A 14554-nucleotide genomic window follows, 5' to 3' on the forward strand; every position below is an offset into this window, starting at 1 on the left:
CTCCTGAATATAGCCACTTCATGGAAACTTTAGAAATCTAATTTTTTGAAAGGAACTCTCTTTCAGTATTAAATGGCCACCAATACCATTAGTATTAAAGTGATGCCAGAAAGGATGCCTAAAAAAATTCTGTTTCTAAAGGGCAGTATTTTCCCCTTTTACAAAATCCAATATACTGAATAGCTTAAGAAATCTAGGTCTGATGAAGATTTAAAAGCACTTTATTTTAGCAGGTCTTTGCTCTCTCTGCAAGACAATACAAATAAATTTAGGTGTGTAAAATACTTCTGAAATCAAGAACATTTCTGAACATGAAAAATTTGAGTTATATCAAAATGTATCAAAATAGGTATATCCTTTTAGTCAAACATAATTTGAGCAATATTTAAGATATTTCTATTATTGAAGTTTTACCTTCCACATTTAAGAAGGATCTGACAAGCACAGAAATTAAATGACTTGCCAAAATCCAGATTGAAGAGAGTACCCTGGTGGAGAGGAAAGGTGTGCCTCCCAAGCCCCAGCTGAGCACCTGACGTGCTGCTCTCCTGTGCTTCTCCAGCTCCAGGTGTTGCCAAAAGGCGCCACAAGCCCTAGAAGGAGCCGGGGAAGGCGCCACACTGATGCCATGGCTGCGCAGACAGGAACAGACAGTTCTCTGTTTGAAACCTCTTGAAAACTGTTCACCTACAATCTTACAAAGCTCCTGGGATGACGGTGAGGCTTTTCTTCAGCATCCTTGTTACCACCTAAGGAGAATTAACCAACGTTTTATAACCGATATGCCGTATGGCAGAATCGAGGAGACTTTATCAGAAGTTCAACTGAAGCCTTCGGTTTGTGTACCAAGTTTGTCACAGTAGCATCCTTAAAATAGTGTCTCTTGACCTATCGTTGTTGTGTCATAGAACTGTTTGTCTGTCCATAAGCCAGAGTAATGGCTGACAGGGCAGGTATCTACCTGCAGCATTGTCACCCTACGGAGCCACAGGGAGGAAAACTGCTTGCCTTGGCATGACCGCTTCTGTCGTCGTTCTCTGGAATAAAGAGCTCATTTCTGTACTCATGGTCATAAATTCAAAATCTTGATCATGACTCTAGCTGATTACGCTTTAATTGCACACACAATTCATCTGAAAGGAGAATAAAGAAAAAATATTTAAGACCAATATTTGAAGCTCTATGATGAATATTAAATAGCATTTAATAATGTTTATATGTTAAAAGGGATGAAACAAGCCACTAAAATAAGGATGGGGAAAAACAGAAACGGATGTGGCTTTCCATAACACTCAGTAAAATATCCTCTAAAATATCCTGAAGGTTTATGGAAATTTGTGTTTTCTTTTATAGGAAATCACTTGTAACTGCATTAACTGGGAAGGAAGTTTGTATTCATAATGGCAGGTAACAGAATAGCCTTTTAGCATCTTTTGTTTTGAATATTTGAATAGATATGAAATCCTGTTAGTGTGCATCATTCTGAAATTTATAGCTTTCCAGTACAAGCTAATTTAAAATAATGAAAAAAAATATTGTTTATTCTAGCATTTTTGCATGTCTAGACTGCTTCTTAAACACAAGCTGTGCTGTAAAGTACAGCAAAAGACACAATATATTTCAGCTTTCTTAGTTTGTTTCTATTTTGCAAGACTTAAATCCCCGAACACTCTTAAAGATGCAGAGAACAGCACAGCGTAACACTTGTTGAGTTTACAAAATTATTAACAGTTTCTGAACAGTTTCTGCAGACTTGTATTACTCACGTAATTGCCTGTTATTGAGGACAGATGACAAATATTTATTATACAAAAGGTATTTCATTAATTCCTAGGTTAAAGACAGTCTGATTTTGAACTTATCTAAGTCATCTGGAGACACCGCCTTTGTTGTCATCGACATCCCGGTTCCTGACTCACGTAACCGAGTGGGGATCTGGGACCACAAACTCCCGCTCGTGCCCTAGGTTCCATTTTGAGCCTTTCTAACGTCTTGCCCTGTGCGACCTTGCCAAAGCCATGCCCGTTTGGTACGTGTCCGTGAGCTCCCCAAATGTGCAGTATGAAAATGAATGTATTTTATACATAATTCATGACAATTAAAAAGCATTGTCACTTGACAGCTGAGATGATAATCAAATTAGTATGTTCTACCTCCTGCCATTAGTACAGGGCTTCCAAGGCTCCAGGTTGTAATCGTTCTGGCAATAGCCCTGCAAGATGATATCCGCCACTGGTGCCCGGCTCTCCCTCAAAAAGGTATGTAACCCTTCTAAAAAGAATGAGGTCTAAACTTCTTACATATTATCAAGAGATGTATAATGTCCCCAAACTTGGAATGGAAGGAATAGGTGCCATATAGTCACGTGGCAATTATTCATCTGGATTTGTGGCTGTAGTCTTCCATGGCTGCCGTTTCTAATTAATACTGTATTTGACCTAAAGTGATTTGGCTGGCAGTTATGCCAGTTTCTTAGCAAAAAAATAGCATTTCTACAAATACTTTAGAAAAACTGATCAGCCACTGTAAATTACAGCTCAGTGCCGAAGGTGGGACTCTGAGGGACCCGCTGTTTGCATTCATTGTGAAGCCCAGGTGCAATATCAATCAGCATTTATGAAGCAATGAAGATAAACGCTGCTCCTGGAAAAGATAAAACACGGGAATTTCCATTATCGAGAAGCAGGAGTAAAAACAGTGCTAGTGCTCAAAGAAAAATCCCAAGTGGGATTTATTTTACATTTCCAGTAAATGGGGATGAGGGAAAAGGAAGGGAAACTATTGTTCACGTAAGTATATGGAGAATAAAAGTCTTACTTGGGAAATCCTAGTAAAAGATGTGGTACAGAGTAGTTGCAATTTGTTCTCTGAGTTTTTGTGTTGTTCTGACAGGAAAAAAAGAAACAAAGCAGAACTATGTGAGGCCTTCAGCAGAGAGAGACCTCCAACCTTATCTGTCAGCCTGGTGAAAGGAGCTCCTTTTTGTTCCCAGCCCCAGCCGCCACGCACGCCCCATTCCCAGTGGCGAAGCGAAGGCTCGTGGCTCTTATTTTCTCACATAGAGACATAAAAGTGAATAACAATCTTTCTTGGACACTGTCTACAGCAGCCTCTCCGTGACTTCTCTGGGTGCCCAAATTAAGGCTACTCAAGCAATGTGTTTTATGTGACCTTTGCAAAAATGCTGGGAATTCGTCCGACAGGCAGTGTGTTTTTATTGACAGGTTATTCCACAAAAACTGTAAAGCCAGTAGTTGTGTAACATCCACAACACTTTTCTCCTTACATTTTGAGAAGTTTATAAAAAGACCAGGGTTTGTGGGAAGAGGAACCACAGTAACGGCAGTCAGGGGAAGGCAGGGACAGTCCCTGTTCTGCGAGGCAGCAGCCTGCCTGCAAGGCGACTGGCACCAAAGTCATGGGGACATGCTAGGACCTGCTAGGGGACCTGCAGGTTGCTCTAGATCAGCCCCGGTACATACAGCATCAGCTGGAGGTGCTGTATGGAAAACATATTTCTGGGAGTTTTTCCATTAAGTGCAAGTTTTGGAAAGGAAATAAGCTTGACCTTCACAGTACGCAAAACTTTGGCTCTGGTCCTGGCTCTTTTCACATGTGAATAGTTCCTGTGGGGCCTCTTCGTGTGCTTTGAGTAACAAACAATTTCAGGATTTAGACCTTGCTCTGCGTCAAGGGTAGCAGCAATACTTTCCGATATACAGAAAGATTTTTGTTTGCAGCAAAGTAATGCATCTGCTGCACAGACAGAGTTAATCTTACTCTGTCTTTGACTCTCCATGATATAACTGCTTTGATTTGTAAAGGGGTTTTGCCCTTTTCAAGGGTACCAGTTAGCCTCCAGTATCAGTTAAATAAGCCATCTTAAATACTCCCTTCACCTTTTTTTTAAAAAATGAAATAACTGTTTTTCACCTAATTTGACTTCTGGTGGTGTATTTCAAACGCAGCTGAAGCTGAACTGCTGGATCCATTGTAGCTAATCCTTAGATGCCACTTGGAAAAGCAGGACAGGCCACCCCCCCAGAAATGCTGTTTGCTTTCCCTTCTGCAGCGGCTGATGCTATCGCGGCCATTTGCTCTTGCACAGGACAAACCATCACGTAGATCACTACCTCTCCCAGTAATAGTCAAACTTTATCTTTTTTCAAGTAATAATCTTTATTTTAACTTAATCTGAAGCAAAGAAGACAGGAGCATGACAGTGGCCAAACAACGCACAGAAATTCCTTCATCAATTGCCTCATCTTAGGTGTAAAATGCAGCTGTCTGTGAGGATGTGCCTTTTACAGAGCTGGCTATTTCAGAGACCCGTTGTAATGACAGCTCAATGAAATAGGTATTAAAGGGATCAACAGCCGGCCCTGATCTGTCTGCTATCAATGGGGCATAAACCCAACACGTGTAGCTGCATGCTGCTTTTAGGTTTTGTCCTTTGGTTCTTCATATATGCTTTATTTCACATTTCATTACAAAATTTTCAGAACTGTTGATCAGTAAGTGTTACTACCTGGTGGGCATTACTCAATCCTGTGCTGCACTGCAGCTGGGACGTGAACTGGGGCTTGTGGGTAACGTTCTGATTGTAGGTAATGAGGTGCCTCTGTGTTCTCTATGTGGGACAAAGCCAAGGAAGTCATAACTTACCTCCCAAATCCATGGAATTTAGTCCCCAGCAGAGTAAGGTAAGGTACCATGGACATTTGGTCAAAGTCAGGTGACTGAAATGCAGTCTGGAAAGATAACCTAGAAGAAAAGGAATTGCATCTGTTCTGCAGTATTTGAGCATGGATAACGGCCGTGCAGCTCGTTCTGAGTCCATATTGAAAGAATCTCATTGAATGCAGGAGTTAACAGGTGAGATGGGTACAATTTGCTGAATGACTGGGGATTTTTAAAAGCTGTTTTTAGAACTCTCTCATCCTCTCTCTTACATACCTTTATTTCAGAGTAATTCTGGTGTTCAAACTATATTTAGTGATAAAAGTAAGATATCACCTACATCTTGCTACAGTGAAGAAGGTAAAACAAGGCTTTCACATCCATTTTCATACTCTTATTAGAGAGGGTCACGTGCAAAAATGCGTGCCGTTAGGGTAAGTGCAGTTTCTTTTCTTGTTCCTCAGGACAAAAAAAAGAGTTTAAAACTGTCTCCTCACCCCACAGCAAAGTACGGCAAAAACGCTAAATTATTTACTAATAATTATTGTGTTCACTGAGAAGCGCCTAATGCGGGCATCTGGAAAAACACTGCAAATAATTCAAGATACTCAAATTATTAAAATCAACACCGCGATTAATTAAGCTGTGTTTCCACGCAAGCATTCACCAAGAGCTGAACACACCGGCGCGGGCTCGCTTTGCGACCGCTGACCCCGCACGGAGGATGAGCCGGCTCGCAGAGGCCGGTCCCTCGTCCGGGGCTGCCGTCCCTGTCCCCGCCCGAGGCTGCGGCGCGGCTCCCCCGGCGCCGCCGAGACCCCGGCCCCGCGCCCCCCTCGCCTCTGTGCGGGCGGGGAGCGGCCCCTCCCTCGCTGCAGCGGCCCCGCGGCGCCGGCGGGGCCTGGGGGTGAAGGGCGCCCCCCGACCCGAGGCGGCGGAGCGTCCCCGCCGGCGCTTTCGGGGGATTCTCCGGGAGGAGAAGGCAGGCAGGGCGGCGGCGGGAGGGGGAACCCCCCTCAGCCCGGCCATTCGCGTCCCCGGCCTCGCTCCTCCTCCCGGCGCTGATGTCAGCCGCGGGGAGGGCCGGCCGGCGGCGGCGGCGGAGCGGGGCGCGGGCGGCCGCCACAGAGCCCAGCCGGAGCCGCAGCCGCCGCCGCCGCCGCCGCCGCCGGGACAGGGCGGGCTCCGGGGCGCCGCCGGCAGCGCATCCCGCGCCCCCAGGGGCCCCGCAGCGGCCCCGCCGGGAGGGGGGTCGAGCGCCCGGCGGCGGCTTCCCCGGGGGGGACCCGGCGCTGGGCTCCCCGCGGCCGTCGCGCAGCGCAAGGCAGCGCATCCCGGCGGAGCTGCCCAGCGGCGCCCGCTCCAGGGACCGGCCGCGCAACTTGGGTTACGCGGCGGGACCTCTGTGCACCGATGCGGGGCTGCTCGGGCGCGACCGCGCTCCCATCCTCTTGCAGCTGCAAAAGCAGATAATTAACTAGACCCAACAGAAATAAAACAAACTCAGGCTTCCCTAAAAGTTAGGATACCGTTTTCTTTCCTCCCCCCGCCTTTCTTTTCCAATTGATTCCCTATGTGGAGGTCTCGCATGAATCGAGCTCGGCACACCGCATGGGAAGAAGCGGCTCGTGTTTCGGATCGAGGATTTGCTGTTGCACAGCGGTGTAACTTCCATGCGGCGGGGCAGCCTTCGCTACTCCAAGCGCCTTGATCGTGTGCTGAGAAGCCCGTGTAGAGTGACATCTTGCGCAGAGAAGGCGTTGAAGGTAAGAAGGGGGCAAGATGGGTGTTTGTATCCCGTTATGTTGTATCTTTTGTCCGGCACCCCCTCCCAGCCGAGCGTCAGCAGTTCGTCCGGAGCAGCGTTAACAGGCTGGAACTGACCAAGTGAAATGAAAGTGTGCACGGAGCTCGCGAGCGATGATGGCCAAAGACGCGTTTCTTCCCGGCCGGTGGCCGCCGCTCGGCGCCGGGCTCCCGCCGTGTGCCCGGGCGAGCCGGCGCGGGCGGGGGCGATCGCCGCCTCCGGCCCCGCCGGGCACTTCGCATCGGCTGTTGCATGTGGTTTTGCCCCCGCTTTCCCCCCCGGAGCACCCCGTCGGCCAGCTCCATTTGGTGATTTTTGCAGATACGGTGCCTGGTGTTAATGGGAGAGGGATGGGGGGGGGGGGGGGGAACGAACCATATGGAACATTTTATTGATGTGATCATAATCCTGTAATGGAGATTGCATTAAATGAGGATTGCATCAAATGCCTAGCTGCTGTGGAGAGACGAGACAGCAAAAACTATGCTGGATTGTAAATGAAGTTCTTTGATTGAAGGATTTCCCTGAACCGTGAAGGGATGTCTGTAAGCTTAAAGTTGCTGTGTATGTGGAGTACTGGAATGGGATAAAAACCAGATCAAGCTGAAATAGATTTTAATTTACTCAAGCTCTGGATGCAGAGAATTGGTTAGAGGCATTGCAGTGATGTCCAATGAATTCTTGGCTTCAGCTATGGAGACCAGAGAAAGGCGAGGGGAAGAGGAGAACACAGAAAGGCAAGGAGAGAATTTTATCGGTTGGGGAAGAGAAGGATTTGTGACTTTTGCCATAATGGCACAAAGCTTACAGCCTGCTGGCTACGAGCACAGACCTTGTAGGCGGTCTGGAAGGCAGGGGATTTATCTCGTTTTCCTTTTGCAACCTTGGCGTAGCTGCCGGTGAGAAGTGGCTGTGAGGTGTATGTCAAGAGGCAAACGGGGACTTTTTTGCCCCCCTCGGACACTGAAAGAAACTGTAAGCTTGGGAGAGATGGAGTCGACTCATCTGATCCTGCCTTTCTGAGCTCGAGCTGATAATGCATTTCGAGTAATTGTTGCTGCTTATCTCAATTGGCAAAGGAGGGGAGAAGATGCTCAAGTTTATTGAACCAGAGCAGAGCTGAGGACAGTAGATACTATCAATCCGCCCTTGCATTCTTCTTGTGCTAAATGTTATTCTGGCGTAGAGAACCGAGCTACAAAGAGCACCTTCTTCGAGCCTTAGTGAAAGGAAGCCTGAAGAGAACAAAAAGATTTAGCCAGAGATAAATGTTAACTTTTTCCTTGTCAGCAGTGGAAGTAGCCCTGATCTGTCAGGTTGCAGGGGTCAAAAGAGGTAAGGTAGGAGAAAAGTTATCTATTTATTTATGAACCCTTCCCCACACACAAAGTTGGCGTACAAATAAACATCAGAATGGGAAAGAACCACTTCTTAGAACCACCTAAGCTGTAACTTACTTAAGCAGCAGAGAAATTCCCATCAGAATACTCTACAGTATTTATGTATAACTGCAATAGAGCTGGTCAAATACAAAATTATACAGAATAAACCAGAGCAGAATACCTGATGTTCTCAGAAGTCATTTGTTTTCCCGTTTGAGTTGTGTACAAAATCTGAGGCAATAGCTCCACAGTTCAGCTTCTCCCTCCTGCTCTGTACTTGGCATAAAGTTGAGACGGAAACACTTATTTTAAATAAAATGAAGAAAAGCAGCGTAAGCATCTTGAATTCCTCTTAAGCATTTTATTTTGGCAAAGGATGACTTTTAGTGAATTGCGAGAGATGGGTTTAGAATATTCATGGCTAAACTCCAGGGAGCTTAGTGTTAGCTCAGTAGGCAGAAGGTTCTTCCTCTGAAGAGATATCTGGAAAAGATGTGTTTAAATTTCAAGCCTTATTCAGTTGAGACTGTTGGTTTCCACATTTTGAAATAATTTGTTTTGCTTCTTAGGGGAACGATGCTTAATCTGGAAAATGAAGCAAGTATTCCTAGCTCACTTTTTTAACAGAAAGAGCAAGCAGTGCGCTTTAACTGTACTTCTGTATGTACAAATGTTCCAGATTTGACTCTATTTTTTATCAAATAACAGCTGAGGAAAAAAATTGTCTTTTGAAACCATGGTTATCCGTGCAGATCTTGGTCTGTATTTTTGCTACAGAAGAACTCTGCTTCGTGGCTGCATTGTTCATCCTTGCAGCATTTCTTTAAATGTGAGCCTTGCTATAGTTAAAGGATAATTTATATTCAGTGTAGTAGTGTCTGCTCAGTGGAATTGGCTTTATACATCACAGCCTCTGCAAAAAAGGAGATCAAAGATCTGAACTTGTGGTCCTGTATTGCATTTGTATTCTACGTGGGTTTGAGTAATCTTATACTGGAGCCATTCGCACTCCCATAGTTAAGAATATGTCAGTCTTTCTATTAAAACACCCATTTGCTTAGCAATTTAACAGCTAGTTTTAAAGGCGGGCTCTAAGCTTGAGTTAAACACATTCATAGAGTTAAAAAAAAAGATCTCCTAAGCAATGAAGGATAGTAATAATTGGCATCTGCTGATAGAGCCCTGTAAAGCTGAATTTATATAAAGCTTAGCAGAAAATAACTCCTGCCTGAAAACTTTAGAGACAAAAAGGGGGAAAAAATCATCTCAGATTTGGAAATCCCCTGGTGGATCCAGGTGAGTGTTTAGACTGGGATTTTAAAGGGGCCTGTGATTGTTAAGCAGGTGGTAGGGCTTTTCTTAAAGGAAAACTGCACTGGCTCAAAACAGGAATTAGTCAGATCTCAGTTTCATGCCTTTGGCATCATTCCAGTTAGCGCTTTGGAGAGTTAAGTTACAAGAAAAACAAAAGTAAACCCCAGGCCTTGTATCTCAAACAGAGAAGTTATCCTTTCTATAAGCTGAAAAGAACTATACATTTTTGCATAATATTGATTGTCACCCAGGTGTTAAAAGCACCTGGGGGATGCTGCTACTAAACTTAAGTGCAGGGGGCAGGTAGCCCACCTGGGAGTGGCCAGGGTGGTCACTGGGACTAAGGGCCACAGAACCCTTTCTTCTAAAGCATCCCACAGTCTTTTAGAGTTGCCTATCTCGGACAGATAGCCATCTTCTAACAGTGGAGGAGTTGCTTCATCTGTGCAGATGAAGTATGTGAATGATTATAACAACTTTGTGCATATTTCAGGTTAGAAGTTAAACGCCTAGAATTACAAATACCTGTGGATTCACTGTTACAGTTACACGTGCTATATGGTACTGATGTTCAAGTAGTAGGTTCAAGATGCAGCTTGCTGTACTCCAGGTAGTTTGGATTGGATGAAATAAGTAAGTATTGTTTGAACAAATGTTTCGTCATTTAAATAAAAATTCTTAAGGGAGACAAATAGTCTCTGTCCCAATTACTTTGTTCTGCAACGAGATCACTGAGAGGAAAGCTGTAGCAGCTGTCTTCCTTCAGTGCAGTGAAGCAGTGGTGACCACTGCTTTCTTGGGTCTTCTGAAAATTCATTCTTTCTGCAAATATACAGGCAAGTAGTATGAGGCAGCGAATTTAGGATGGAAATGGGAATTTGATTATCCCTTAAGATCTGTGGGGAGAATCCCATTCTCATTATCCAACGGTAAAGCAAGGACAATAGGTTTAAAACAGTCTTTCTCAATTACGGACTCTGAATTAGTAGAGTGACTTGCCAGGAAGCATAAAAGCTTCTATAGCTTTTGCACATTTAAAAGCTCCACTGAAAGAGGAGATTAAACTGGCCTTAAATTTGTCCTTAAGATGTTATATTGTGAATAAGAGTGGGATTAGTGGAAAATACATTTTTGCATGATAACAATAGTATTTATCACCTCCGGCACAAGTAAATGAAATACAGATACATTTTTTTACTTTTCAAAAAATCTTTTAGAAAAAACCCACCTGTTTCCAAATAAGGAAGATAAATAATGTTCTCACAATCAGACAGTAAGGTTTCATATTTAAAAAAAAAAAAAAGCACCAAACCCACCTCACTCACATGGGAGGTTTCGTGAAGGTCCAGGGAAAGTTAAAGTAAAAATTAGAATACAGATTAAAAAGACTGGTATTTAGCTTATAGATACAATGAAATAATGGTAGTTTTGACAGTAAATAAGAAACTGTGAAGTGTTTTCTGTAACTGTGCCATAATTAAGCATTCTTTTTATTTGAAGTTGTCATTGCCTTTAATAAAAACCCTGATGAAAATTACTTTATTTCTGATATGCTTAGAAAATAAATGTTTTCCCATTGATTACATAAGGTTTAGCCTTCTTGACCCGGCACGGCCTGAGCCAGAACTTGCTGCAGTCTGTGAAAATATTCCTGTGACAGCGGGGCCTTCAGTGATTGCTTCTTGCATTACAGAGCGTACATACTTGAACTTCAGCCGCTTGTTTAGGAGTTCAGCATGTCAGCATGGTACAGAAGGCATTGCTGTGGAGGAGTTTTGCTTGCAGGGATGGCAGAACTCGGCCTGTTCAACAGCAAGTGCTTTAATAACTTTTCGGGGAAGTTCTTTAAACAACTGTTGGTTTAGTTCATTTCAGTTTGGACAGAGTCCACAAGGTTTATATAATTTCAAGGCAACCTACATAACCAGATCAGCAGAGAGACAGATGAACGCTGAAATTGTTGGAGACTTCAAAATTCAATAGTGGAATTATAAACAGAGGTGGCCCACTGTATTTAAAACCCAGCACTATGGGCTTTAATATGGCCATTCACTGTGCCAAGAAACTTTGCCTGCTTGGTTTTCCTGCCAGGGGAACATCTTGCCTTGTGCACTACTTTGATTTGATATGGTTGTTCTGGGGATCATTTTCTTCCTCCAAGCTGGTCTGGAAATAAGATGTCACTGGTGATGTAGTCTGTGTATCAGTGTATATCTGTTACATCCTTAAGGACATAGTTTTACTATTTTTGTAAGAATTTAATTAGTAATTATGTGTGCTTTATGCTGTCTACTGAAGTAGCAGGAAATACATGCTAAAGGGAAAAAAATTCCAAGTAAAAGTTTGGAATGCTTTATGGCACAGCATAATCATTTAACCAACTACTTACTCCCTCACTGTTACTGCTCTGTGCTCTCTTGTTAAATAAATAAATGTGTATTTATGGCGATCGATGACCTACCAGGTCTACGATCACATACACGGGCACACTAAAGCCATGCACAATCTTGTTTCCAGCTTTAGTCCCTGGCACGTAAGATGTATAATGCTCACCAAAAGGAAAGTGAAAAATATTTGGGGGATAACAGAACTGCAGGTTCCGTTAAAATGTAGCGTAGGGAAAAGCTATAAAAAAGTCAACTGCCTGCCTTTAGCCTGTAACTCAGATCTCATTAGAAGGTCATGGGTTTTGAAAATCCTCCTGAGAAAGGAAGTTGCATGACTTTGAGGAGGAACTGAATTTTATCTCTGCTAGTGGAAGTCGTAGTTTAAACCCATGTTTAGTCATTGATGCAGGTTTTGTGATTGCTTTTGTCATTATAAAAATACATACCTTCCTGTCTTTTGACAAACAAGTATGAAACCGTGTGTCCTGCCAGGCGCACACTTACCTGGGTCATTGGTTTTACTTAGTCATTTTCTTCCTGAAATGGAGCGTAGCTTTGACAGGAAGCATTATGTCAAGGTGCAGGTTGGATTCACAAATTGGAAAGAGATTTTCTTAGGACTTGTGTGATGTCTGTGAAAAGACCTAGACTTGACTTGTCAATGTTAAACAGCGGAAGAGTGTGCCATAGCATTCCCTAAAGAAAAGCGCGGAGGAACTCTAATGTTTTTAAACTTCATTAAATGGTGACTTAATAGCGACTGTAACGTGCATATAGAACTCTGGACTCAAATAATTTGGGACCTCACTGTAGTAGTTTGTTCAGGTTGTAGTTGCTGCCAGTAATTTATAAATATTTGCAAGATACAAGGCAAGAAACTGAAGCTATCATTAAGTGGAGTAATGGCTTTACTTTGTCAGTCATTTAATTGACCCTTGGAAAATGGACGTGGCAATGTGTTGTAAATTAAGATCTAGAATACAAGGCAACACAGTAATAATTTGGGGGATGAAAATTGGGAATGAAATGCATAAAATTAATTTTCTGTTCACCTCCCTGCCTTGTGAGACTTTACCAGAATGAATGGATTCCAGCTAAGGGATTCATAATAGTTTCCTGTAATCGGGATTCTACTAGAGATGATCAGTTAAGTGCTTGTCAGACAAGTGTACATTCATGTCTAATTATCAGAGAATTATCTTCAAAATTAATGTTCAGGAGATCTGTAATTTTATGACTTACTAAAGAAAACTGGTTATAAAGTAAATTAAGGGTTTTGTTGTACTAGCTAGTTCGCTTTAGTATAGGTAGTTGAGAAAGGCCTTTTCCTCTGGCCAAAGAGTTGCTGAAGGAGCAGGCATTACTCCTTTATCTTCTGTGATTCCACCACAAACTTGAGGAAAACAATTGCATATGTGTACATACATAATTGTTTATGGCATTGGTTAAATCTGAGGAATGAAAGATATAGAAGGGTCCCTAGATACTGGAAAATAAGTGTATTTTAGTTCTATGTAATCGATCTGGAATACAATGACTACAAAATGGAAGTATCATAACATTTTTGGTATTGACGTGTTCTTCCCCCACCCTCTCGTTTTCATATATAAGCTCCTTAAAAAGGCAGTAATCTAGGAGAACACCACAAACCACGCTTTCTTAAAAAACAATTTATTTTAAATACCCCTTCAAAAGGCTACAGAATTGTGGGCCATCAGTTATATTTATTTATTTCTTGACAATACGTTCAGTCAAATATCAGTTAGTTTGTCTTTCAGAGCTTAGCTTTATCTACATATACAAAGAAAACTATTTTCAAGAACTGCTCTGAAAGTACACTGAAGTCTAATACAAAGTATGTTTGAGATGAGTTCATAGAACGTTAACTCGAGGTGTTTCAAGCTACAAAGGGAGAGAAAAAAGACATTTGGCACATTGAGAAAAAAAGGTTGACCACTTTAACAAAAGTGAATGTGAGTCAGAAAGCAAAGACATCAATAATGTGTGTCAAAGAAATGTATCACTAGTGTCTGTGGTCAGAAACTGCTGTTTTCTTAACCGAGGAATAAGGTTAGGTTGTGTCGGACGTCGATAGCCTTATGATGAGAAATGAACCAGCAATATTGTCTGGCTGTAGTACCGTGTCAGTACTGAGCCACGAGTGTCACCAAACTATCTGAAGCTTGTGTGCTGAAGGAAGAGAGATTCTTGGTGACTAAATAGCAATGACTCTCCAGAGAGTTGGGGTGTTGCCTGTGTCACTTTTGAGTGTTTTAATGAAAGTGCTTAAAAAATCCTCCTTTCTTCTCCTGTCCCTGAAAAGAAAGAAAATTGAATTTACATGGTGCACACTCTTTCTCACTTTAAATTCGACTAGGCTGTTTATTAGAGCATAATATTATAGAGTAAAAGGATATTTCCTAATAGAAATACAGGTGTCATTTTAACATTTAGGTGAAAACTTGTTAATAACCCCTGCCTCCTTTTTACAACAATGAGGAAGTATAAAATAATAAAGAATCTGTGTTCCTCTTCAATAATACAGAAACTCAATTTCTTTAGGTTCTTTGGAAACAATGTGTCTTTCAAGTAACTTTGTTAATTGAAGTTGAAAAGAAGTAAACTAATTTTTATCATGCATCTGAGTCAGGGCTAATATTTTCAAAAGGACTTCCATAGTGCAAGTGTACAAGTCCCATCTTCAAAGTGCGTCGGACTCTGAAAGAGCCTAAAGCTTGTCTGCTTTCAGGAATCTTTTCAGTGTGTTTGAAAACAAGGCCATTTCTGTTAAAGGCTGGTTATAGTAACAGTTTGTACCTCATCCATATTTTCTTACATTTCCTTGACTATTAGGGACATTAATATTAGTCCAATATTCAACTTGAGGATTATTATTGAAAATCTAAAAACAAAGTCTGAACTTAAGCTAAAAACTTGCAGCCTTTACCAGACTTGAACAAAATAAACTGTTTAAGAGAATGATT

General features: G+C 42.5%; 1 protein-coding gene across 7 annotated transcripts in view; it reads left to right on the forward strand.

Moving 5' to 3' along the window:
* The first annotated feature begins 5764 nt into the window (after window positions 1–5764).
* PCDH11X (protocadherin 11 X-linked) overlaps window positions 5765–14554 on the forward strand; it is a 520325-nt gene continuing 511535 nt past the window's right edge. For 6 of the 7 annotated variants that reach the window (XM_075106676.1, XM_075106677.1, XM_075106682.1 and 3 more), the window contains exon 1: window positions 6357–6446. Coding sequence is in view for 1 of the 7 variants with exons in the window: in XM_075106680.1 (XP_074962781.1) it covers window positions 6354–6446 (93 nt within the window). In the remaining 6 variants the exon portion in view is untranslated. Of the gene's footprint in view, window positions 6447–14554 lie in introns of all 7 variants that reach the window. The other variant, XM_075106680.1, reaches the window with a different exon arrangement.

This window comes from Phalacrocorax aristotelis, chromosome 11, assembly GCF_949628215.1.
Source record: "Phalacrocorax aristotelis chromosome 11, bGulAri2.1, whole genome shotgun sequence".
Lineage (NCBI taxonomy): Eukaryota > Metazoa > Chordata > Aves > Suliformes > Phalacrocoracidae > Phalacrocorax > Phalacrocorax aristotelis.